The sequence below is a fragment of the Aulonocara sp. 'chitande type north' Nkhata Bay genome, linkage group LG1 (genome assembly GCF_057382095.1).
Source record: "Aulonocara sp. 'chitande type north' Nkhata Bay isolate Kocher_YH1m ecotype deep benthic linkage group LG1, A_spYH_male_GT1.1, whole genome shotgun sequence".
In the NCBI taxonomy this organism is placed as follows: Eukaryota; Metazoa; Chordata; class Actinopteri; order Cichliformes; family Cichlidae; genus Aulonocara; species Aulonocara sp. 'chitande type north' Nkhata Bay.
Genome location: NC_141344.1, coordinates 15,697,961 through 15,723,097, shown reverse-complemented (window position 1 = coordinate 15,723,097; position 25,137 = coordinate 15,697,961). Strand labels below are relative to the sequence as shown.

The window sequence follows — 25,137 nt, the reverse complement described above, 5'->3', positions numbered from 1 at the left end:
ATTAACTCTGAATCAAGTCAGGCTACAGCCAACAGACAACAACTTGCTTCAGAAGCCTAAATAAAAACAAATGTAAAAAAAAAAATTCTACATATTTGCACAAGTCTTGGCTGAGCAGGTTTCATGCGCCTAAAAATTGATGCATGGACCTTTTTACTCTCATTAAAGATGTTGGCTACTCACAGGCTCCTCCCTCTCTTTAAACTGACAGCCTTCAACCTCCACTTTCCTTTTTGCTGCATTAGTTAGTCTGGCATTTGCACGGGGTGTGTGTTGCTCAGTAGAACACAGCTACAAAAATTTATTGAGAACCCAAAATGGGATACAAACCAGATTAAAACTTGGGAAGGGCTAGATTTGACCCGCTAGCCTGCAGTTTAACACATGCATGGACTGTAGTGTGGAGACAGAACAATGCTGGCATCTGAGAGCTGCATAATCACAAATGAAACTAGTAAATCATCAATAACACTGATGATTTATTAATTTCATGCCATGACACAGCAGTTGTTGCTGGAGTGTGTAACATGTTAAAGATGACCTTTAAGCTGAAAAATGTCAACTTTATGTTGTAACTGAGGCATTTTATTTTGAATTTTATCAGCATGGACCTGTGCAAACGTTGACAAAAACAGAGATAACAATCAATTGCTTTTATCCTACACACTGAAGAGCATTACCTTGTTACACCTGCCTTTGGCCGAGTGTACCATTCACATAATTGAAACCTTTGAGCTCTCTGCTTATGTTGAGGTGGTTTTGTGATCCCCATATCCATTTAGGTCCAGGCCACTGTGTCCACATATGAATGCCACAAGGGTTTAAATCAAAACCCTTCTTTGTCCAACTGGGCTGCATAAGCGGGCGCCTGGTTTGATGACTGTAGTGGGTAGAAAGCCTCAGAAAGTTTAGATAAGAGAGAAAGTGTGCGACACAAAAAGAGCAGACAGCCCATAGAATGAACGCCACCAGAGAGGAAAGAGGCCTGAGCCCATCTGAGGGAGGAGGCCTCAAAAAAGGAGGTTTGACTGTCTATTTGTCTCACTGCTACTGGAAGGACCACGCCCAGACCTCTACCACACACACTCACATACACACACAAACAGGAAGCACTTCTGTCGGGCAGCCACAGGGTTTCCTTTGGTTGAGGGAAGACTAGCACTGCTCACACTGCTTGTGTTTTCCCCCTTCCTCTCCTTTTCCCCTCATCCTGTTTTTCTGTTGTTTTATCTATTCTTAGCCATCACCCCATTACCCTGCCGCGTTTCCTTTGCTTCTCATCTTTCTCAGTGTTTACTCCTCCTTTAAACTTCTCCATATCCCTCTGCCATTTTTTCTTCCCCTCTTCCTCTCTCTTTAACCTTCCATTCCTCACTTCCTCTTCACCACAGAAAACATCCCTCCTCCTGTTATTGTTATTATCTAGAAGGGGTGACTGGATCCGAGTTATGCATGCATGCTGCGTGCCCCACCCTTGGCCTCCTCCTAACACACACACCCACACCCACTCAACTCACCGCAGCTACTAACCCCAAAACACCCACACGCTTTGTTGTTTCTTCTGCTGCCACTGGCCTGAGACGAAAGACAGGGAGCGGATGGTGCAGTCACACCCCGCTTGGTATGACTGCAACGAACGCTGGCCATTGATCGGTACCTCTACCCTGCCCCTTTGACCCATCAAAACTCTAACAACTAGATCACACGATTATCTTTTAAACACAGGATAGTGCCACATCAAAACCATGAAAAGGCTCCCAAGTCATGTTTATGTTCCGATCATAATCCACGAATACACAACTGGATGAAACAGTTTTAAATCAGTAACATAGCTCTCCACAGCTTCATAGCTTTCCACAAAACCTGTTTTCGCACATGCAGCTCTGAATGGAGACAGCAAACGTCTGATGCAGTCAGATCAGACAACACTGAACCTGCCAGCTCCCTGATTAAAACTATCTGTGTTGTCTTACAGCATCAGTTTGTGCCCATATGGAAATAACAGTGGAGGAATTTTGGCCCACTAGTCTTTCAGGAGTTGTTTTAATTCAGCCACGCTGAAACGGCCTGTTTCAGGTCATGCCAAAGCATCCCAATTGGATTTAAGTCCAAGATGTGATGCTGCATACCCCAACATAACTCCACCAAATATTTTCATTTCCTTTATGTCCTTTTTGGTCAGCAGTGGTTTTCCCATGGATGCCAATGTTTCCCGGTCTTTTTCTAATCGTTGAATCATGAACTCTGACCCTAACTGAGGAAAGTGAGGCCTGCAGTTCTTTAGCAGTTGTTTTGGGTTCTGTTGTGACGTCCGGCATAAGTCATCAATACTCTTGAAGTAACTTTGGTATGCTAGACCTTCCTGAGAAGGTTGTACTATAATGGCTCTCACTGAGTCCTAAAACCTTAAGAATGGTTTTGCAAACCTGTCCAGACTGATAAATGGCAGCAACTTTGTTTCTCAGCCATTTGGTTAGATCATGGCATGTGTTACTTTATAAGATCTTTTCCTATTTCACTTTGTCAGACAGTTCCAGCTTTATTTAAGTCATTTCTTGATTCATCAGGTCTGTCAGTAATCAGGCCTGAGCGTGAAATTAAACTCATTAACATGTGATTAATCACATTTAATTCAAGATTTAACAAGGAGGGAAATTTCAAATAGCTTTTTTTGCCTTAATAAATAAAATCATAATTTCAACAACTGTATTTTGCATTTACTTGGGTTGCCTTTGTCTAATATTAAAGAAGAAGAAGAAAATGGATGGATGGATCTGAGACACTTAAGTTTGTAAAACATGCAAAAATAAAAAAAAGAAATCGCAGCACTGTAAATGCATGAAGGCACAAATTTATTTGCAGGCCATGAAGGATTTGGTTCATACATAATCCTCTTCAAATTCTTTCTTTTCTGTTGTCTTAGTTGAATTCCAGGGATGTCAAACTCGTTTTACATTGTGGACGCACGAAGCCCACTTTGATTTTAAATGAGTCGCACCAATGAAACTCCCTCCATCAATGCAAGGATGTTTAACTACAGATTTATCTCCAGAGATATCTTAAAATAAAGAAGTGCAATTTATACTTTATGTCTCCGTTTTTGTTTCTGATAAAGAAACTGAGCTGTATTAAAGAAAGAAATCAGTACGACGACTTGGGCTAAAATTGTAAGAAATGAATGTGTGAAATTACATTATTAGCATTATTTCTAGTAGCTCATTTCCCGGACTGTTCTGCAATTATAAAGCTGAAAGTTTTTAATTCACAGAAAATAGCTTTTTTTCCCCCAACTTGGAACACATTGCAAAAAAACATACATTTCCATGGTAGATATTAAAAAAAGAAAAGGTTTTGTTCTGTCATTTAATCGTTTATCTATTACTTAATTTCTTTGGTGTAGTGAAAGATGGCCATGAGGGAGGAAAAGATGTAAAACCTACTAAAATAAAGTTAAATTCACAAGATTTATATTGTTCAGTGGGCCAGATTGATCTCTGTGCCGGGCCAGTTCTGGCCCCCGGGCCTTGTGTTTGACATCTCCGATCTAGCCCACATGCAAGACCCAAAGGTTTTGAAACCTTGACTAAGGTTTCTTGTGTATGCACACATAATCTTTGACCCATATGTCCCACAGGCTTTAAAACAAGGTAGCACAATTTATCGCACCTTTATTACCGTCAGTCGGTTCCTTTAAAACACACCGTTCACAGTAGTAATCTGAATATGAAATGGATTGAGCTTTTGTATCTATACTTTGATTTCCTTCTATTTTTTTCCATTTACTGAATAACGTCACGCTTCTTTTATGATCTGCTTATGAGCACATGAATGCGCACACACAGGAATGAGAGCACTCAGGCCTGGGGAACTTTCTCTGCATCCTTTTCCTCTCTGCTGGGTTTTACAACAATTATGGTCCTACAGGAAGGTGGGCAAGCTGACTATACATTCCTCAACAACTTCACACACACAGACACAGATGCAACAGCAATTTGATCTGCACACACTCAGTACTGATGATGGTATTCTCACTGAGTGGGAAAATACTTTAAGCTGTTTCTAAGTGGTGCAAATAAGCCCTGAGAGGTCAGCTTCACCACAGTGCAGTGATGTCTCAGAGCAGCACCAGCAGCCCTGAGATCTTTAGAACAAATTTCAGGTTCATGTTCACAGGTCTGTCAGGGGTAGACATTTGTTCAAACACAAGTAAGAGAAATGAGACAACTGCAGACCGACTCAGAGTGTAATTAGAAAACGTGCGCACGGGTGAATGCCTCTGAGAAGACACACACACCGAGCACAGGCTCGCTTGCTTTATTTATAAGGCAAAAATGGGTTACATAGTACTTCCTCTTTTAACTGTCAGGGAAGAGGTTAAACATTAAATCAGCTTATCTGATCTTTCACACACTGGGATAAGAATACAGAAGTATATCATGCTTTATCTGACATCACAGACACTAAAGGAAAAGAATGCATTTGGTTATAATGTATAATGTAGAAAATCTCTAACAAGGTCATATGTTAAATCCTACGTACACAAGGTCTAAAACTGGAAAACCGTGCTGGCATTAAGAGAAATTTAAACCTGATTAAAGAATCACACGACTGTCAAGACCTTTGCTTTGCTACAGCACACTTTCTGAAAGCTTCTCCAAGAGTTTTCCATATTTCTCCATTAGAGCAAACCAACAGAAGTGCGTGTGTCTTAAAAACAGGCTCTCCAGTGGCCTCGCTTTGTTTCTCACACCTCACCTATGGTATCCCATTACTGAACTGTATGAAGCCGTGTGCCACTGATGTCCCATCTCATTTGATATTTGATACCAGTATTACTGTTTCTCTAGTTAATCCCATTCCTTTGAAAGGATTAAGGCACTGTACACAAACAGCTTTTAAGATCTTCGCCTTTTTATTGTTTGAGATAAGACATAAAAACAGCCTCAAGGGTTACCTGTTAATCCACCTCTCAGATGTAAGATGGAAGAGTCTCATTTACTGCTTGTTTGATGGCTTCATGCTGTTCATTTTGTGTAATAGTAAAACAGGTTTTCCTGAGATTAAGCCGAGGCTGGTGACGGACAAAACTGACAAATGAAACGTCAGACACATTCCAAACCTCTTCATTCCTCCCTCTCTAAATCCCCATTCATTTACCTCCTGCATCCTTTGGACAAATACTCCTGACAGCTCATTCACTAAGCAGTTTGTTCAGAGAAATTAGATTCCTCCTCTTCTTTCACCGTGTCTTTCCCATCCTCTTAACTGCCAAAGTCCTCCCCTCTAATCCTTGTCGAGTTATGTTCCTGGAGCCGGAGGTTGCGGCCATCTGAGAGGAGAGGAGATGAGTTAGAGAAGAGGAAACTGTAAACTGACATTTTTGTGCCATATTCTGCTGCTACCTCGGAGCCAGCTGGTATTTCCCTCTGTTGTTATACGCTCGACCTCTGGGCTTCGGAGGGCGTCTTGTGTTCTGATTTCCTCGATCGTGGTCGTCAGGATAAAATGAGTGAAAATGACGACCTCCTTCGCTGTGTCCTCCTCTCGCCCACGGCCCGTCTGTGCTTTCATATTCTCTTCGAGCTTCTGTTTCTTCCTCTCGCTCCCTCCGTCCCCGTCCACGCCAATGGCCACCCGTCGTCTCCTCTCTTTCCCTCCAACACGTACCACCACTGGGAGCCCAACCTGAGGGTAAGACACAAATCTCCGTACACCGTGCTTCTGTAACATCCAAAAATGCAGCAAACAGGTTTTAGACACATTCAGTCCAGAGATTTGGACGTGCGAGTTATTAATTCATTAAATTGCTTTGAGTGATTCTTGGTCACTGGAGGGCATTAACAAAACTCTGGCATTTTATCACCTTTTATGTTGTTTTGACGAATTCGAGAACAGTTGCCGTTTACCTCATTTTATAATTCACAGACTGTATCCAAAAAATAGATGAGCCCACAGTGACATGATGTGTACTCTTTTGAAGCACTGAGGTGCACATTTCAGCTGCTGATGTCTAACTTTCTTATATGGTAGCAGGCTGGAAATCTGACTCCACCCTGGGTCACTCAGGCTAACCATGTGTTTTGGGAGGCAATCACCATATCAGATTGTCTCTATATGATTAAAGCAATCACTTAAATGATGTGATTGGAAGTCTAGTGTAGAAAATAGTTTAGAAATCAGTAAGTTGTGTGTTTTTAGCAAATGAATGAGAGCTTAAAATAAGAGTGAAGAAAGGTCCAGAGAGTCTTTATGACGCCATGACTGTACAAAAGATGTACAAAAAATATTTTTATTAGAATATTATATGAGCTACATTAGTATGATACTTCATTTTTAATAACATGGTTCTCTTTGATACTGGCAGATATAAAGCAACTCAACTGAGCCTGGAATGAAAGTTATCCAGATTACAAGACAAGCCCAAGTTCTCCAGATATCCTAAGGCTATCTGTGCCAAATTGAAAGCAGACCACAATTATCCTTACGCCACCGTCAAAGTGACGTCCAGTCTGCACCTGCCACCTGACATTTATTTAAATTAGGATGACAATTTGGGCACCAGCTTAACTCACCTGGTGAAGCAGGTGAGCATGTACCGCAAGGCTGAAAGCAGCCAAAAGCTTTTGAGTCTGACTGCATGTCTTCCCCCTCTCCCAGTTTTCCTGTCTAATCGCCACTGTTCTATCACATAAAAGAGAAAAAAACTCTCAAATAAAACATATAAATAAATGGGACCACAAAAGAAACATCATGTTGTACTAAAAATACTTTAAAAGAGTTTATTGAGACCATAAACTCATGAGGAAAGTGTCATGAGGAGGAGGGCCATTTACTTGTAGACTTCTAAACAATTAGACTGAGAGGAGGAGCTCCTTGGGAACGGCTTTTTTTTTTCAGATCCAGAGACGACGATCTTTCATATACATTCTGTGTTTTAATAAGAGTTTATTTAGAGTCTGTGATAGGACTTTACTGAAACCAGTAAATGATAATAACTTTGACTAATGCTTGAAATCAGCAGTCTTAAATGTAAATGTTAATCAGTTCGAACTGTATCAACATTCGTCTCGTCCTCTCTCAAACATACACAGATATCCATCTTGCCTTTCAAGTCTTCCCACAATTATGTGACAACAGCCCACAAAACAGCAAAAATTAAAAATTTCAGGCAGGACGCACACAATCATCAAGTTTGCATTAACTGTGTCGACAGCCGAATTATGATAGGACAGAATACTTTCATCGCACTGAGAGTTTATACAGCTTTCCTTACAAATAACAGAGCAGGAGCAGCTTTTTATTGCTGCACGACTGATTATGAAATTGATCTGCTGGCAGGAACAGTTTCTCTGGGTGTGTTCAGCTGCCACTAAAATCTATTGTTGGATTCACAGAAGCCTGGGACTTGCCATACACTTATGAAACTCTGACAGATGTGGAACGTTTTATGCCAATTACAAAGTGCTCAAAATAAAACATCAAGTCCAACTTTAGAGTTTACCAAACGGGAGCGGCGCATTTGGCTAAATCAGACCACCATCTTCACATCCATCCTGTGCCTGAATGTGAAGGTGCAGAAAAAGAGTATGTAACACATGCCATGAGCACGAGAGTAATGCGTCAGCGAGGCCACAAGGATCACAATCTTTTTAAAGGTGTTTTATGGCTTGCAGAAAAAAGGAGGCGCTAAAGAAGGGAAACATTAGAAGTTAGGGTAAATATTTTATTGCGAATATGTGTAGCTCTGATAAGAATGCATGAAAATAAGGTTGTTTACAACATCTTGTCTTTTTGAACAGATATAAGCTGGAGAGACGTGGAAGAGGAGCTACACTGGATTCACTGTAATTGCGAGGGCAGGCGGGCTGAGGAGATATTTGCTGAGGAGACTAAACATCAGGCCTGATTCAAACAAAAACCAAACCCGGGTCCTCAACGATACCACATAGCGCCACCGCTACTCTCACGCACATGCATGCTCTCTCTGCGGCTCACACACACACACACACTCACACTCATTTCCCCACAGCTCTGTAGTAATGATCAGTGTCTGTGTCTGGCAGAAATGAAACACTGAGGTATAAAGAGTGTATAGCCTTCCATCTATAAAACCAGAAACATCCTCATGAGACCCACAAGGGTTGACTTGGGCAGAAAGCAGACAGTTCGGCGCAAACTGGAGGATCTGCGCCAACATGGCATGCAGCGCAACGGTCGCAAAAGGTTTATAAGTCACAGGGTTGAAGAGAAACTGTGGGTTCATATTTCATAAGCTCCCGCTAAGTTGGCTTTTGTGATGGGGTCTGCAAACTCCAGGCAAGAGGTGAAGATGGCCTACAGCCTGCACACTGCAGTCAAGACCGTCGTATAACGATGCATTAATGCTCCTTCATGACAAAACAGGAGGCGTGTAAAAAGGTTCAAGAAACAGCAAAGGGTTTTGAAGAGTCTGGAAGCTGGAAGAAAATTACCCCACTGATAGAAGTTAAGATGATGAATAGAAAAAGTAAAACAGAGGGGAACAACCGAGGGGAAGGGGAGCAGAAAGAGGGGAGAGACAGACGAGAGGAGTCTGTAATCAGTTGTTGTGAGTCCTAAAATAGAGCTCTCCCAGCCTATAAACAGAAACCCACTATTACTAGTGCACTGACAAAGCAAGTCTCGGATCCAAGCGTGTGTGTGTGTGTGTGCGTGCAAATGAGCACGGCGGTATGTGATGAGGCCGCAGCACACATGGAGCTCATTACAGCATGGCCCTCTGGGTAATGTGGTTCCATGAGGGCCCCAAAGAACTACAACCGCAGATCAACTGTCAGATTAAAATGATGCTTCTCTGTTCAGCTCCAGGAGGATTTTTTATTAGTTTTTCATGTGAGCTCGCAGACAGATTGCACCCATCAGATCACTAGGGGCCTCTTCAGCACTCGATACTTTTGGACAGTGATTAGCTTAAAATATAAAAACAACTGAAGCGTAAAAAATAATAGAGACATCGTGGCATCTCTTTTTGGGGCTTCTTTCTTTTCTTTTCTTTTTTGTTTTGTTTCCAGAGTAGATGCAGATACGGGAAACACATGAAAAGAAAATTGGTCTGATGTGCAACAAAGGTCCCCAGCATAGCACAGAGGACATTATGGTTAAATGGTATGCATCTGAACCACGAGGTTACCAGAGCACACCAGAAACACTGTAACATTCAGTCAGAAGGGTTTTCTCTTTCTGATCCTCATTTAGGATGGTCTTTAGATCAAACATCTTTTTCCAAAGAGTCATGGATCAAATGGGAGCAAAATTATACAGCACGAAAACAACACACACAAAGTGAATGGTAAGGGCAAAAAAAGTCGACGACTTATTACAATAATTTATTTCCCCACATTTCTATCCCAGGACTGTCTAGAGAAGCAATTTAAACAGCCTTAAATTATTTTGTACTGTATCTCAGCGTAGCTTCTCAGCTCTCACTGAAACCACTTTAGCGCTTCTACCTTTAACCTAACTCTCTTCTGATTGGCTGCCCCTCATTAACACAAGGTTTAAACAGCAGATGTAAAAGTGCTTTTGTGCTCACATCCAGAGATGAGATGATCATATTGAGGATACCTGCTCTCTTTTATAATGAGCTGTCAGCCCAGGGGCATTACTTATGCGTATGTTGACAGTAGAATCCCATGTTTGATGCCCAAACAAGGAAAGGCACAGTAAGCTCCATTTGTGTTAAAATCAACTTCTCTACACCAGCACACAGCACAACTCCACCCCTTTGGCCTGGTAGGCCCTTAACCTCCTAACCAAAAGACTGAGAACAAAGAACCTGTAAGTTAAGAAGACTGTTTAACATTAAATCTGATTGCCATGCAATGTAAATAGATATTTCCTGACTTAAATGTATAGTAGTTACACGAGAGCTCTGTATTAACTTTAAATAAATAGAAATCTTATGATGGTGGATGCATTAGTGACGTAAGTTGACATTCTAATCTCTTCAGTCCTTTCAGTAGCATGAAAGCACTGTGACTTGGTTTGGTCCTTAATTGTAAATTTTTTTGTTGTTATTTGAATGTGTTGAGAAAATCATGCATGCATTCATCTGTTAAATCTACTAAATCATCATTGTCATAATAAATATTTTGGAACGACTTTCTGGATCTCGCGTTTAAATGTGCACACCACATCAGCTGTCCTGTGAGCCAGCGCTACCAACATCAGTGTACTTTCTACAGTTTGTATTCTGCTGTGATATAACAGCACAGAACAAGGCCAAGTGCGCATTTCCGTGTGATTTTAACTCTTCGATTATCGCTTTCAGAGCAGACTAAGTGTTTGGAAAGCTGACAAATAAAGCTAAAGTGTTAAGAAATACTAATACCACAGACCAGCACAAAAAGAGGCAAAGCAACTTAAACCATCATCATCATCTGAACATGCAGAACGCATATTCATATCATTTTTTATGCTTCAGACAAATTAAGCAACGTGTTTACAGGGAAACTTTGTACCAAAAGGTCCTAAAGAAGAGAAAGAGTTAATGGAAACTTTAAGTGACGAGCCAGGATTCACATGTACAGAGATAATCAGATAAAAGCAGGTATCAAGTGTGTGTGTCTCACCCGAGTGTCTGTGTCTGTATCCGGTTTGTGTTGTAGTTTTAGGACGTGACTGTGGTGCGTTGGGTCTGGACTGCAGGACTCTGCCTTTCTTGTTGCAAGTTTCTGTAAGTTTCTCCCTTAACTGGAGGAACAGAGACAGGCTGGACGACTGGGAGAAAGAGACAAACGTAAGATTACACACCCACAGATTAATTTACTTATCACTACCAAAGATATTCGTTTGAATTAATAAACAGAAGCAAAACCAGACTAGCTGGAATAAGAAGTCACTTCTTTGTCCCTCTGAAGTATTGACAGATTCATAAATGCCCCATTTTTCTTGTCCCATCTCCACTCACATCGTGGTCCAGCAGCTCAGTTTTCTCTGTGCCGCTGTGAGCCAGCAGGTACTTTGAGTGGAACAGCCGTCCATCGAAGCTGTGCCAGGGCATTAGAGCAGCGCTGGGCAGCGGGCAGCCGCTGGCACAGTTAGCACCCAGCAGGTGGCTCAGCCCTCGGACGTACAGAGATCCCAACTGCACCGCACGACTCGAAAACAAAGGCAGCTGAAAACAAAAAAATCACTTGGTTGTATATTTAGACTGTGTAACTTCTTTACAGTAAAATCTAATATTTTGCTACAGGCCATTGTCAGTCACCTAATAGATACCGACGACACAAACACAACTCTTTGCAATCCTGCCAGTGGGTTGGGTTTGAGCTTACCACATGTAGGAGAAGATTTTTTTTCAGCACAAAGAGAGACTTCTTTGATGTTGATTATTTCCCTTTTTAAATGCAAAAATCACCTGTCTAGTATTTAAGAGCTTTTAATCGCTCTTTGACTGTCAAATGCTGCTAACATCAATAGATAAATATACACTGAGATCAACTGCAGCACTGATTGTCGCATTAGTGTCTTTTCTGAACTGCAGCAGATTTAAAAGTCCTGCTGCACAGAACCATCTGTTCCTTCAATGTTTAGCGTCACCGTCCGCAATAAATTCCTGAACATTGTTGTCTCCCAACCCCAATTTGCACAAACATATCTGCTCTGCACTGACTCATAAATCAGAAAATTAAAATACTCCTCAGGCCACCCACTTCACTGTTACTTCACTTGGTTTCCTCGTGCTCACTGCCAGATGACAGTGAAGCATCTCTGTATATCTTCCTATTTGTTGGCTGCATGTGATGGTGAAACTTCTTTGCTTAGATGGACTCAAATTGGCTTTTAAACTAAGACCATAATTACATTTTTTTCTGGATATAACTATGCTTGAGGACATTTTGAATGATGAGGATGAACAAAGTCAAATGAAAACCGGAAAGATATCTCAGAGTGAACCTGCTCTTATACTGCAGCAAACAAGAGTAAATCTCCCCATTTACTTTTCAAAAGTCTTCACCCTTCCCTCATTTCTTTATATTTAGCCAGAAAATTGGGAAATAGGTGCAGCCAGGTCTCCGGGCTTTATGAAGGACATTCAAAGCTCCTTTTTTGGATTTTGGCTGCCCTTTTCAGTCAGGATGAGCCCACACTGCATCAATAATGTTTAAACGCCGGGCATGCCCCAGCCTTTCTTTCCTGCTTCCCTTCCTTAAGAAATGCTTCTTGACAGCCACACTTCCACTGAGATCATTTGTGATGAAATCTGAGAAATCTGATTCAGTTCATCTGGAAGTTGCATGCTCCACCAAGCATGCATCAAGTCATTTCTGGTGATCCTTCAGTAGACACTAGATGGATCAGCTGATGGATCACACCTCTCAGGTATTTGCTAAATTTTTCTTAAAGGCATGACCTTCAGGTCATTTACGATACTGCAGCAATTTCTTTTGCATTCCACTTGTACCCTCAATTTTTTTGCACATCAGGCTCAGATATGCCAACTTTTCTGTTAGCAGTTCTTTGGGAATCAGCTTATTGATGATTTTTATGACTTTCAAACTGTTATGTGTTATTTTAAAAAAGAAAAACCCATAACAAACTGGAATAAATTATGTTTTTTATGACAGCCTGTTGGTATCAAAGTGGCTAAAGATACTATTAAAACTTGTTTTTTGGTCAGTTGTCTTCTGTGTGTAGACACATTGGTTCATCCTTTGAGTTGCCCAACTTCTTATGCTTGAATCATTCGTAGGTCATTGAAAACAAAATAAAAGCCATTCCTCTGGAAACAGCCCGAGGGCTGGACAAAGGGAAACTTTGTAACACCACTTAATAAAAATTCTAGAAAGTCTGTCTCCTTGGAAGCAAAACATCAATAAATGAGGCACTCAAGACTTTTGCACGGTGCTGTAAATGCCCTAATAAAGATAAGTTTCTCCTGAGTAAATAATAAAAAAAAATCAGGCAAAATTATAATATATCTTACAGCTGTTTTGTGTAACTGAGAGAACAAAAACAAACTGCGGGAGAAGAATAAAGAATAAGAGGAGGATGAAGAAGTGGAGCACAAGCTGATTGTAACAGCAGGCAGATGTTCTGTGTGTGTGTCTGCTCTCACCTGTCCCTCAGATAGCACTGATAACAGTGATTACGTGTACACAGACACACACATACACTCATCCCTGCCTGCCACCTGCTTCCAGTCAAACACAGCTTCACCTTCTGAAAACAATGAAACACTGGACAGACACACAAGCCTGAAGGCACACACAGACACAAAGACAGAAAAGAGATAAAGAGCAACACGAGGGAGAGAGAAAGAGTGGTCGAGTGCAAAAAGGATAAGAACGTGAGAACACACACACACACAAAAGACAGAGAGACAAAGACAGAAATGTGTGTGTGCATGTGTGTGTCCAGTGGGGCGGAGTGTGCATGGTGTAAATAGCTCCATGTGGTGAGCGTCAGCCAGGACAGACAGGCGACTGTCGCCAGCTTACTCTCTGTCGCACACACAAACACACACGCCAAAATCACTGTCCCACACAACCAACGCATCCAAAAACCTATGACCCACAGCCCCTCTCTCCTACACACACACACTGGGTGACACTTTTTCACAAACAGACACTTCTCTCTCATAAATTAATCTTTTAATAAAGAAAATCTTTGTGATTTTTACTTCCTGCTCTGATGTGTGATGTATGTGAATCTGTAGCTGTCTGTAAACTGTGCAAACACACACACACAGATATGAACTTGCAGAAATGAATACCATACGCACATCAATAACACTTTGTCTGTTTGTGTTTATGTGCATATTTAATCCGTACACTAGTCACTCAGTTAAAACCCCTCCTGCAGCTCTGAACCTCTCCCATACGACATATTCAAATCAACGCCCAGCCCTAATTATTGTGTAGAAAACAGATGAGCAGCACAAATACAAATTACTAGACATAAGTATGGTAATTAAGCAGTAAAAATAAATGGGGCTACAAAGAGGCAGCAAACACAACGGTCGTTTTCCCAGAGAATGGAAATGCACAGCTGACTCTCAGACGCTCGCATCTGAGAGAACTCACAAGTCCCACGATGCCCCTTCACTGAAGACTGAAATTATAAAGTAGCAGTATCCACTGCCTTGTTAATACATGTCTGATGAGGACTTTGGTTCACTCTGTTTTTATACCAATCTGTTCTAAAAATGTATCATTCTTAATCATCTCAAATTTAAATTTAAACTATTTTGCTTTTCCTGTGCAATAAGCCATGTACTCATTGTTACAATGGTGGATATTTCTAATAAACAATAAGAAAACTCTTTAAACAATAAATTTGACAAGAAGAGTCAAGCAAAAATACCCTTGAACAGAGTGATTTGTCATTCTTGTGTCTGACCGTCTGTCATCTTGCATTAACATCAGCACAACAACTGTGCAGCGGGAGCTTCATGGCATGGGTTTCCAGCTGCATGTCCCACTGAACACCTTTAGTAGAACAGATATTACGAGCAGGACCTCTCGTCCAACACCATTGTCTGACCTAATCAATTTTCTTCTGGTTGAATGGGGGAAAATTCCCACAGACACACTCCAAAATCTTGCAGAAAGCCTTTCCAAAAGAGCGGAAGATGTAAGAGTTGCAAAATTGGATAAACTTCATACTGGGATAAATTCCATACTGATGCCTATGGATTTAGAATAGGATGCCATAAAGCTCCTGTAGGCGTAATATGTAAGTGGCCCATTACTTTTATCCATCTAGTGTATTTATAAAATTTCAATGGTGGATGCTGGACTTAAACATGCCTAAAGTTTCGAACGATGATGTGAGTGTGTGTACAAATAATCCCTGTGAGCTAAAACCTCACACTTCACACTGCTCTGAATGCTTTGGCTCTGTATGATGTCAAAGAGAGGGGATATTCTTATGTACTTCAGACACAGGGGCTGAACCCAGGCCTAATCCAAGACAGGTATGGATTATTTTGACTCTGGTGCTGTGGAGAGTAAGGAGCTGGAAATTAGCAATAATAGGTTCAGTTTTCTTTAATTTCTGCATAATGATGCTGCTTTGGGGATGCTAGTATTTGAAAACCAAGTTTTGATCTTAAGACGATCCTGTGTAAATGAGAATCAGGGAGAGGATTTTAAAAATGAAAGTGTTTCTGGTGTGACCTTTGTGGGTCAGGTTCATACTACCTAACCACAATGTCCTCTGTGCTATGTTGTGGACCTCTTTTCATGCGTTTCCTCCATCTACTCTGCAAGCCTTCCAATTAAAATGCAAAAAAATAAAGCTGCCCAAACTGAGTGAAGTTTCAAAACTAAACAATGAAAGTAAACTTTAAAAATCCTGGACAATTAAATTATTAGCTAAGCAAGTATAAACATTTTACATAAATTTAATTGCACAGAAAATGCAAAAAAGAATAAATATCCACCAGTGTATGTGCACTTTTAAGACATTCCTGACGACCGGATTTTAAAAATAAGGTTCAAAATTTCTATTTCCAACAACAAAAACACCCTGCAGTTTATCATAACTGCTTATTTTTTCAAGATTGTTGTATGCTTTCTTGGAAAGACCGTCAATCAGCAGCTTATTTATGTTTTCTCTCCACTTTCTCTTCACTTTCTATTAATGGAAACATTTTCAGAGCTGTGTTTACCCCAAGAGGACTTTGTTTACTGTAAACGTCAGCGAACATTGTCTTCTTGCAGCGGGATACACAATGTTTGGCTTCACCGTTAAAAAAACGTGGGGGTGAAAATCTGAAAACAACTATAAAATATCAAAAGCATCTTTTACAAATGATCTAAATGCGTTTGTGACAGACCTCGATCTGTTGAAGCTCCTGAGAGGATTTCAGTCTCAGACACACAGCTTGACTCAGGTAGGAATCCACGTCTTCTAGAGATAAAGTTTGTACCTGAAAACATGCGCACAAACCAAACACACAAGGGAAAATGCGTGGTTAGTCAGTTCAATCACATCCCAGTGTGTCTTCTTTGTGGGTCAGTCTGTTTTGTCTGCTCGCTGTGCAACAAGTCAACACAAAAAGAAACAATGGCCGCTACAGAGACTAGGCTGCCCGTTTGTGTGTACAAAACAAACAAACCCTGAAGTTATTTAAATAGAAGAGCGAGAGGGGAATGTGAATGCTGCAGTGATCAGACAACAGCTACTATTGTCTGTCATGCTGTCTGCTCATCTTTAATCATCTGCTCGTCTAGCCTCCTTCTAACAAGCTACTGTCCTGTCTGTCAGGGCCTTCATTCATTTAAATCACTGCCTGCCAGCCAGCCAGCGCCTGACTGAAAACCAGTCTGAAAGGCTGCCTGTCGATTTTAGTATTAAAGCATTCAGCTCTGTCTCTCCAGGTGGGGCAAACATGAGGAAACAGTTACTCCGATCTAAATAAGACTAAATCTATGACCGAACTTTTGGTGTTTTTCAGTTGGCGTGTGTTAAATGTATTAGAAAAGAAAAAAGAAAGCAGTACTCTAAGCATACTTTAAAGACAGCAAATAACATGTTACACAAAAACAAGACATCTGAGCTTTTCTTTGAAAATGTATCTTTGTTAGAAACGCATTAATAAGTGATTCAAGTGTCTCTGAAAAAGAGTTAATAAAAGGTATAATTCATGTTTCGCTTCTATAACATGACGCACACACGGTTATCCTGTCACGCGATCTAATGTTGTGTTAAAGCTCAGTCAGAAGACGTCAATGCAAAATACCCAAACCAAAAGCACAAATCTCGGCTTCTTTCACATACGAATTAGTGATCACAGGGCATTACAACAGGATCAAAAGCAGCTCAGATTGATACACTCTTAGATTTACAATCAAAATACAGTAATACGAGTTCTGAGGTGGTTTGAGAATTGTCTCCTGAGTTATTCAAAACCCCTGGATGGTTATCAGGACTTGTTGACGTAAGAGCTGAAGTTACAAAGGCCGGTGTCTGTGTCTAAACTGGGCCCCCAGTGAATGATAATGGTTACTGTCAAGCCATCAACAAGCGATGTTTGACTTTACATCACACGGTGACAAAAGAGCAGAATAATTGTTGTGTACGTGTTATAGATGTAAATCCCAAATCAAAAGCTGACTCGTACGTTAAACTGTCATCAAACATATTTTGTCTTTCATTTCTTTGTTTACATGAACCGCCAGCTGTAGGTATCATCCCCTTTCATCTAACAGCTTAACCGGAGCCCAAGCCAAACATGCGCCCTGACCAATAACAACCAAAAGAGGAAAGACCAATCATGCTGCAGATACAATCATTTGTAAATTACAGCTGTTAATATAATTTTTATTTTTTTTGGGGGCAGAATCGATCAACATGACACCAGAGAAGACTGTAAAACATGTGTAACAAACAAAAAGCACCTCGATTTTTTCCTATTTGCAAATAAAAATAAGTTACATTTGCTATTGATTCATTAATAATTAAATCACATCCTTTTCCCAGAGAATCATACAAATATTTCTGCTTTTTTTCTCTTTAAATAACTTTAATTAACTTAATTAACTATTTTCATTCTCTGATCGCTACCAGATAAACGCATCTACACTACCTGTAGGACTAAATATGTGACCAGGCAGAGAGCAGCCAGGAGAGAGTCTTCAATAACTCCATGCAGCTCCGAAAACTCAGGACAGCCAAAAATTGTGAGGAAGGCTGTCAGGCGAAGAGCAGCCACGTCAGGACCCGTGCTGAACCATAACAAGTCCAGACTGGGTTGATCACCTACAGATTCGAGCAAAAGAGAAAAATACTATGGATTTTAGATGGAAAAATATGGCACAATATCTCTTTCATGTGTTAAACGTAACCAGAGCCAGCTTTTCAACGTGAGTCTTAAAGCCGCTGGTGCCTCAGGGTTAGTCTACAATGATTTTAATTACAGAGAAAACATAATTCCCAGGAAACAATCACTTATAACCACAGGACTCATTTGGTTGCTGCTTATTTGGGAGCAATTTAGTCCTATAGTGCATAAACCAAGAATCATGGACATAGTTGTCGTTTTATCATCTCAGGGATTAAAAAAATAAATCAAATAAAATCTTGTATTGGTGGTGTAACTGTACTGAAATCGTGTTTTATTTTGTGTCCAAAGATACAGAGATAAGTATATGAAAAACAGAAGGTACAGTACAGGGCAGGCTGACTGGGAGAGGGTGGACGATATCAGGTTCCTTCAAAGGGTTTCCGGGGAAGACAAACCATTCCCTGATTGTTGGAGGGTCCACAATCCTTCCTGAAAAAGCACAACATTGTCAGGGTTATGCTTGGATTAGATTTACTTGATTTCCTGCAAAGAACATCATCATTCTCCTCACTTTACATAAAAACTAACGGCACAAACTCCGCTGACGTGTGTGTGTGTCTGCACGGTTCGTAATCCTTTTGCCTCTCCACTGAAGATATATATTTGATGTTGCCAGAATCTACATGCGTCTACCACAGACTATATATGAAGACAGACAAAGCCACTGTGAAATCACTCAGACCCAGATGTCTGTTGATTAATGTTAAATGAGACCTCAACAGACTTAGAAACCAATCGGTAACCCCCTGGTAACTGGTTGCTAAGTGTATATCCTGACTGGCAGGTGAAATCCGTTACAAAAAGGGTGCTGCACCAAAAACCTCCTTTTGATTGCTTTAGTCACTAGCAGATTGCTGCACTTGCCCACAGTTTGCATGGAAGACGTCAACAGTGGTGGATGCTGAAATTGCCGACTGCAAATGCTTGCAAACTAACCACGAAACAAAGGCAGTTTGTCTTCAAAATAAAAGTTGGGCCTCTGTATTACTAAGCAGGCCATATTTATCAGATAATTACATTTAATTGATCAAAAAAAAAGACCAAAGGCACAAATATGAATGGAAAGTTCCAGCTTGGTGAGTTGGGAAAATAAGACCTGATAAGACACCTACTGGCTATCAACACGCCTCTTAGCCAAAGTGAGTATCCCTGTAACCTTTTAAGCAAAATCCAAATGATTATAATAAATAACTAACTCATTGCATAGTTCTAACAGGATAATAATATGTTGTTTTTTCTGGGTATTTTAACACTGGAGTCTATGGGGATTAAATTGCTGTTGGAGTCAGACTTATTTCACCACTAGAAAAACTGTAGTTTTTGGCATTTCTTGCTGACTTTTTTCATTCGTGTATGCTTCTGTTCTCATTGTCTTATGTATTAACTGATTTACCATTGTGACCAAGCAGAAGGAGGAGACCATAGATGAGTTGTCTGCAGGGCTTGTAGACGAGGGCTTGAGGCACTAACTCTGTGTCCTCCTCATCCTCCAGAGTGTTGCTACACTCAGTGACACCCACACACAAGACAGTGTAAACCATGAAACCCTCTGCTGCTGCATGCTTCTCTCTACATGCCTGTGGAAAACCACACAGTAAAGAAACATTTATTCCAGTCTGCAGGGAGCTCTAAAGAACAAAATCACATATATGACTATAACATACCTTTAGGATTTCTGGACTAACATATTTTTCAAAAGCAGAGGGAAGTGAGGAGATTTCACACAGCTCGGGACGTTTCTGTCCAGGTAGTGTGTATAAGCAAACACCTTTCTTCAGTAGCTCTCTACGAGGAGTCGAGAGATTCAGAGACTGTGGAACCAGTTCAGCTTCCTCGTCCTCTGTACTCCACAGAGAGCTCACAAGTTGGGACACTGCTAGCACCACCTGCCCCTGTGGAGCACCATAATGTGGTGCAGGACTGTTTTTCCTGGGAACAATAAAATGAAGAATTTTAACTATTTTGGCTCATTGACAAACGCAAACAAGATTAGTGTTTTTCTTTGCAGACAAAAATAAAGAGTGATGGGTTGGTACCACATGTTGATCTGAGTTCTGTATAATAAAGAAGGATTTGGGCTTAAATCAAATCAAATCAATTTATTTATATAGCACTTTTCACAGGATAAAAACCACAAAGTGCTTCACAGTAATATAAAACAGAAATACATAAAATACATTAATAATAAAACAAACAGCACAAATCTAATTAAAAGCCAATCTAAATAAATGAGTCTTAAGCTGCTTTTTAAAAGAATAAACACAATCAAGGCAACGTAATGAGGGAGAGCATTCCACAACCTGGGGACCACCGCTCTAAAAGATCTATCACCACAGGCTTATTGAGGTAACTTCAGGTTTAACGTCACGTTTCTAGGGTTACCAAGGTAGCTCACCATGGTAACTTAATGCAGCAGACCTAACCTGCTTTGAAGCATGTTAAGCTGACAGTAAGATATGAAATACTGAACAACAAGTTCTGTTGAAAATAGCATCACCACTCACGGTTTTCCCACATGTTATTCCTTTTTTTATTTCACAGTTGGCTGGATGAAATTTTAGATCAATTTTGGACAACTGTTCATAACTGTGTGCCGAACATCAAATATGACTGTAAAGTAAGTCTATGCATGCATTCTTTTTTCATATTTGCTCTTCTACTTGCATCATCCAACCGAAACCTGCCAGAGTTGCTGAGCCGTGCGTTAATGATAGTGCTGTGATACTGATAAGTGCATTTATTCACACAGACTGCATTTTTCTGGCTTTCCTTCCTGGCCTCGAACAGACCAGACAGACTCTTCCAGTTTCCCTGACCATAGTACATAAAGCCCACATACATTTTTAGAGCACTTTTTTTTTTTTACTGAAGCTCTGTTGCTCTTAATATTTTTATCAAATTATATTTTTATCCTTTGTATAATCAGTCACTCTGCTCCCTCTAGGCTTATACATTAGAGGGGAGCTAAGTCCATCTCTTTCACGTGAACATGCTCAAAGATAAGTTAGGAAACCTTGGGATTACCACTTTCAAGTGTCACTTTAGCCTGATTGCTGATGTTAGGGTAAGTGAAGCAAGATAAGGAAAAGATAACCTGAGTGGGCTGAACTTGCATTTAAGTGCAGGGCTGAGGTGTTGGAAAAACAAACTTAAACATGTTTATGATCTCAAAGTCCACAGGTTTCACACTTACTATTATTTTTAATAAGTGTGTATTTTTTAAACAGACACTGAAAAAAAAATCTGTCAAAGAAAAGCTTAGAGAATGAAGTCAAGGAACTCTTTAACATAAAAAGGGTATATTATGTAACTAAATGTAGCCAGCAACAAATATAGCTTTGATTTAGTAGTAAATAAGACTGAAAAATCCAATGTTCTATTAATTCTATTCAATACGGCTGCAGATATGCACCTGTAAGCTGCCATCGCATTGTTCCTGACATCACGCATCTTCTCCTCTGACACCACATCATTACCCAGGAGACAGGCCAGCAGTGGTAGCTGGGTAACAGCCAGTCCAATGGTTAGGCAGAGCCTCTGTCGGTCGTACATGACAGTGGTGAGGCTGTTTATCCGCAGCTTTGCCACAGACAAATAAGGGGCACTTTAGAGATAAGGGTTAAAACAAAATGTTCCAATCAGACAGTTTGACCACATTTGTCAATAAAATTAAGTTAATTTGCAATTATGAGATTGATTTTACAAACCTGTCATATATGATGAAGTCTGAATCCTCTCCCAGAATACCCATGCTGCCATGTTGGCGAGCATAGCTGGCAATCTCATAGTCTGCCTCCCGCACTGAGCAAAACACTTCCTGACCTAATGACCTGTAAAACAAAACAAAACAAATGTATAAGAACTAGAATTACTGGCTTTATAATTATGGTGCATATATTCTGTCCTGTCTTGCAAACAGACCGGAGAGCAAAGGGTGTGAATGTCGCCAATCCTGAGGGCAGACAAAAAAGCTCTCTACCCGGCTGATCTCCATGCTCTTTTATGTGACAAAATATCTTTGAAATCTTCCCGTTCACTCTGCGTCTCCTCTTCACCTGTAGACCAGAACCAAGGTTTTTTGTAGTCACGCAAAAATAAGAGACCAATATAAAAAAATTTATGATGTTTTTGTAGCACATTTTGTGACTTAGCTACCCTTTGTACCACTGACAATTTGAGGTATGTAGAAACCTGCCAAGGTGTTATTTATTAAGGTTATGTTCTCACCCACTCTTGCCTCTTCTGCTCCTCCACTACTCCATCAAAGAAAAAGACCAGTCGGATGCCTGCAGACGTAAATGCCTCAACCCATCTCTTTAGGATATCCAAGTACTCCCTCCACTGGCCCCCACATGCCCAGTCCTTACATGAATACCAGTAGCACAAGCAGGCCATACCATCGACAACAAGTGTGGGGTCTGCAAGTAAGTGAAATCAAAATGTAACATACAGCAGACCTGCATGATAACCCAGACAATGATCACCGTTGTGTACTGTCTGCCTTGGTTCTTGCTGATGTGGGTATACACATAGTAGTACAGTAAACCAATATGGGAAAATAAAGTAGAAGCATATAAAAGTCATAAGATATTTTCAAAGGAACATGAACATGTCCTGTTCTGTAAGTTTTAGAGATGCCATTAAAAGCACTGTTTTAGCTTCCACCAACTACACTGTACTGTGTTACAATCCACCGAATAAACATGCTTAAAGGCATAGCATATACTAAGTATGGGTTTAAAGAAAAGTGCTACCTTTTAAACTCCTAGCATTGCATGGCCTTTGTTTAGGTCTGTTGTTATGACTAGTAAGCAAAGGTGTACATATGACTACCACCAGAAAACAGCTAAAAATATCACAACTAATACTATACTATTAAAATTACTGTTAGGAAAACATGTACTTCAAATTAAGCTAAATATTTTTTTCTGTCAGTAGGCCATAATTTTTACTACACATTTTCAAATACATCTGTAAGTACAAGCATGATAATAACTATTGTTACTACCATGTCACGCCCTGAAATAAAGACTGAACAGGTGTAAACAGTATTTACTTGATGAAGCAGTACTTTCATTAAACTGCACGCACCTGTCCACCACCTATGTTGTTGTAGTGTTCTCTCTGTCTCGTTTACAAGCCACAGATTTTTGTTAGTTTTTTAAATAGATGTTTTATTTTGCTTTTTTTAAACATTAAGAACATTAAAAACTGACGATTAGGCAAAAGCCAGAACAAACTATTTCCTTCAGCCAAAAGCTAAAAGAAAATCTCTCTATATATAATCATAGGAACATTTCCAAGCCAGCAATGTTGGAGCAAGTTGGCTTATTTTAATAATTAAAGTTATTATGACTTTTTTCCTCAATCACTGTCTTGTGGGTGTTTCAGTCCTTAGTCAGTTTTTAATTACAGTTTTCCTTGCAGCTGCCATTGGCTTTGATCATTTGGATAAACATCTCCTTTAAATTGACTCAAATATAAGAGCAGACACAATGGCGGAATTATATAACAGAAGACCAAGGGATCTTCCAAGAATGGTTGCACTATTTTGCAGGGAACTGACTTTTATATCCCTCGATCTCTATCCTGAGACTTGCTCCAGAGCAAGTTAGGTTTGCAGTATAAGTTACCATGGTGATCTACCTAGGTAAGAAGTGATTCCCCTTTGTAGTACTAGTACTGCTTTGCAGTATGGGAGTTTGGTCATCCATGGCCCACTTGTGTTTTTAACTAGCCTGGATTTCCTTGTGTCTTCCTGGATTTGTTAAGTCTCCATCTCTGAGTTAGAGTGATTATGGCTTATTATAGGCTCATTATTATTATGTTATTCCAGTTTTGGGTTGGTTTGTTTTTGGTTGTCTCTTGTCCAATGTGTCTTATATTTGGTTTTACTTTCACTGTCTCATTGATATGTTTAACCTGTTTCTTGTTACCCACCTGTTTCCAATCTCCTTGTTATCCCACAGTTTGTTCTGTCTGTATTTATACCCCTTGTATTTCAGTTAAACTATGTTGTGTCCTACTGCTGTCTTTGTGTGCGTTTCGCTGGTCCCTTGTCATTTTCAATTCGGTTGCCTGGATGTCAGGACTCTGTTTTTCCTCTGCTTTTGGACTTTATCAGCCATAATAAAGGGTTCGTTTTTTTTTTTCAAGTCTGTCTCTGAAATCTGTGTTTGGATCTTCCACCTTTGCTCTACTCCAAAAAAAATTGCATCCTTAAATAGAGAACCACTGCTTTAGCAGGTTAATAAAGCCAAATATTGTACACACATCTGAAAAGCTGAGAGCTGAAAAGCTGAGAGCTGAAAAGCTGTTTCCTCACATTACTTTACATAATCATGCACACCAGTGGAGAAAGCTGGAGCTTCTGGGGGAGTCTGCTAATATTACCATTTCATGAATGACACAGAGCCACTGTCACACTGGCTGCACACAGAAATAAACTCAACTGCTGGTGTGAGGTGCGGTTGCGGAGGCCTGCTGCTGTCTGGCCATCTCTCTCAGGTTCACTGTCACACAGGCTTCTGGACAGCAGCGGTCCATGAAGTACTGTAGACCCTTCACGCCCATTCCTATTGAGCAGAAACACACAGGGAGGAAGCATTTCACGTCTTTCCAAATAGCGTGTACTTTAACTTTTAATCGGGTGGATCTGTTTTGGTGTAACACCGTCACTGTGGGGAGTTGATTTTAATGAGAACTGACACGAATGCTAACTGTTAGCTTCGCTTTTAGCCCCGTTTCGTGCCGTTGCCAGCAAACTCGTATCACGGATGATACGTCACAGCAAATGCTACTACAACTACTCTAGTATCGCTTCACATGGCAAAAAAAGGAAAAAAAAAACTCACTTTGAAATGTCGCTGGACACTGAGCAGCATTGGTCCCTGCTGTGTTTACTTGGTGTAAATTCAAACTACTTCCTATAATCTACGCGTGGCGTCATCACGTTACAAAACAAAACGCACGTGCTCGGCGCATGGAGACCACCGCGCATTCATTAAAACAAAGAGTGAGCAGAGACAAAAATAAAATAAAAACGTGGCACGGCGCTTCTTACTAGCGAACATCCTGAATGTCATGAATGAGAATGAGCCTTTGTGTTTGTGTGGGCTCGTAAGACTTCACTCCAGCACAGGATAAGAGGAGGGCTAATTGCTCTCCTGGAGAGTGGGCAGTCTTTTGCTGAAAGCCATTAGGTCTACCTTCTCCACACAAAGCGCCCCCGGTACCTTCCACTCCATTGTGTGACCAGAGCAGGAATAAAAGGAGGGGACATATGCTGGCCGTCAGTGCAGCTG

At 40.5% G+C, this 25,137-nt stretch overlaps 1 protein-coding gene across 1 annotated transcript; it reads right to left on the bottom strand.

Moving 5' to 3' along the window:
- Window positions 1-4,242: 4,242 nt before the first annotated feature.
- Window positions 4,243-24,849, bottom strand: fam120b (family with sequence similarity 120 member B). Its single transcript, XM_086285484.1, has 15 exons — window positions 24,688-24,849; window positions 24,286-24,408; window positions 22,061-22,251; window positions 21,755-21,888; window positions 21,541-21,663; window positions 21,246-21,437; window positions 19,498-19,762; window positions 19,227-19,410; window positions 18,161-18,262; window positions 17,576-17,748; window positions 15,824-15,916; window positions 10,949-11,155; window positions 10,611-10,758; window positions 5,403-5,685; window positions 4,243-5,329 (listed from the first exon to the last, which is right to left on the bottom strand). Exons 2-15 carry the CDS (start codon window positions 24,404-24,406, stop codon window positions 5,299-5,301), a joined length of 2,247 nt encoding a protein of 748 aa, XP_086141610.1. The 5' UTR covers window positions 24,407-24,408; window positions 24,688-24,849; the 3' UTR covers window positions 4,243-5,298.
- Window positions 24,850-25,137: the final 288 nt, after the last annotated feature.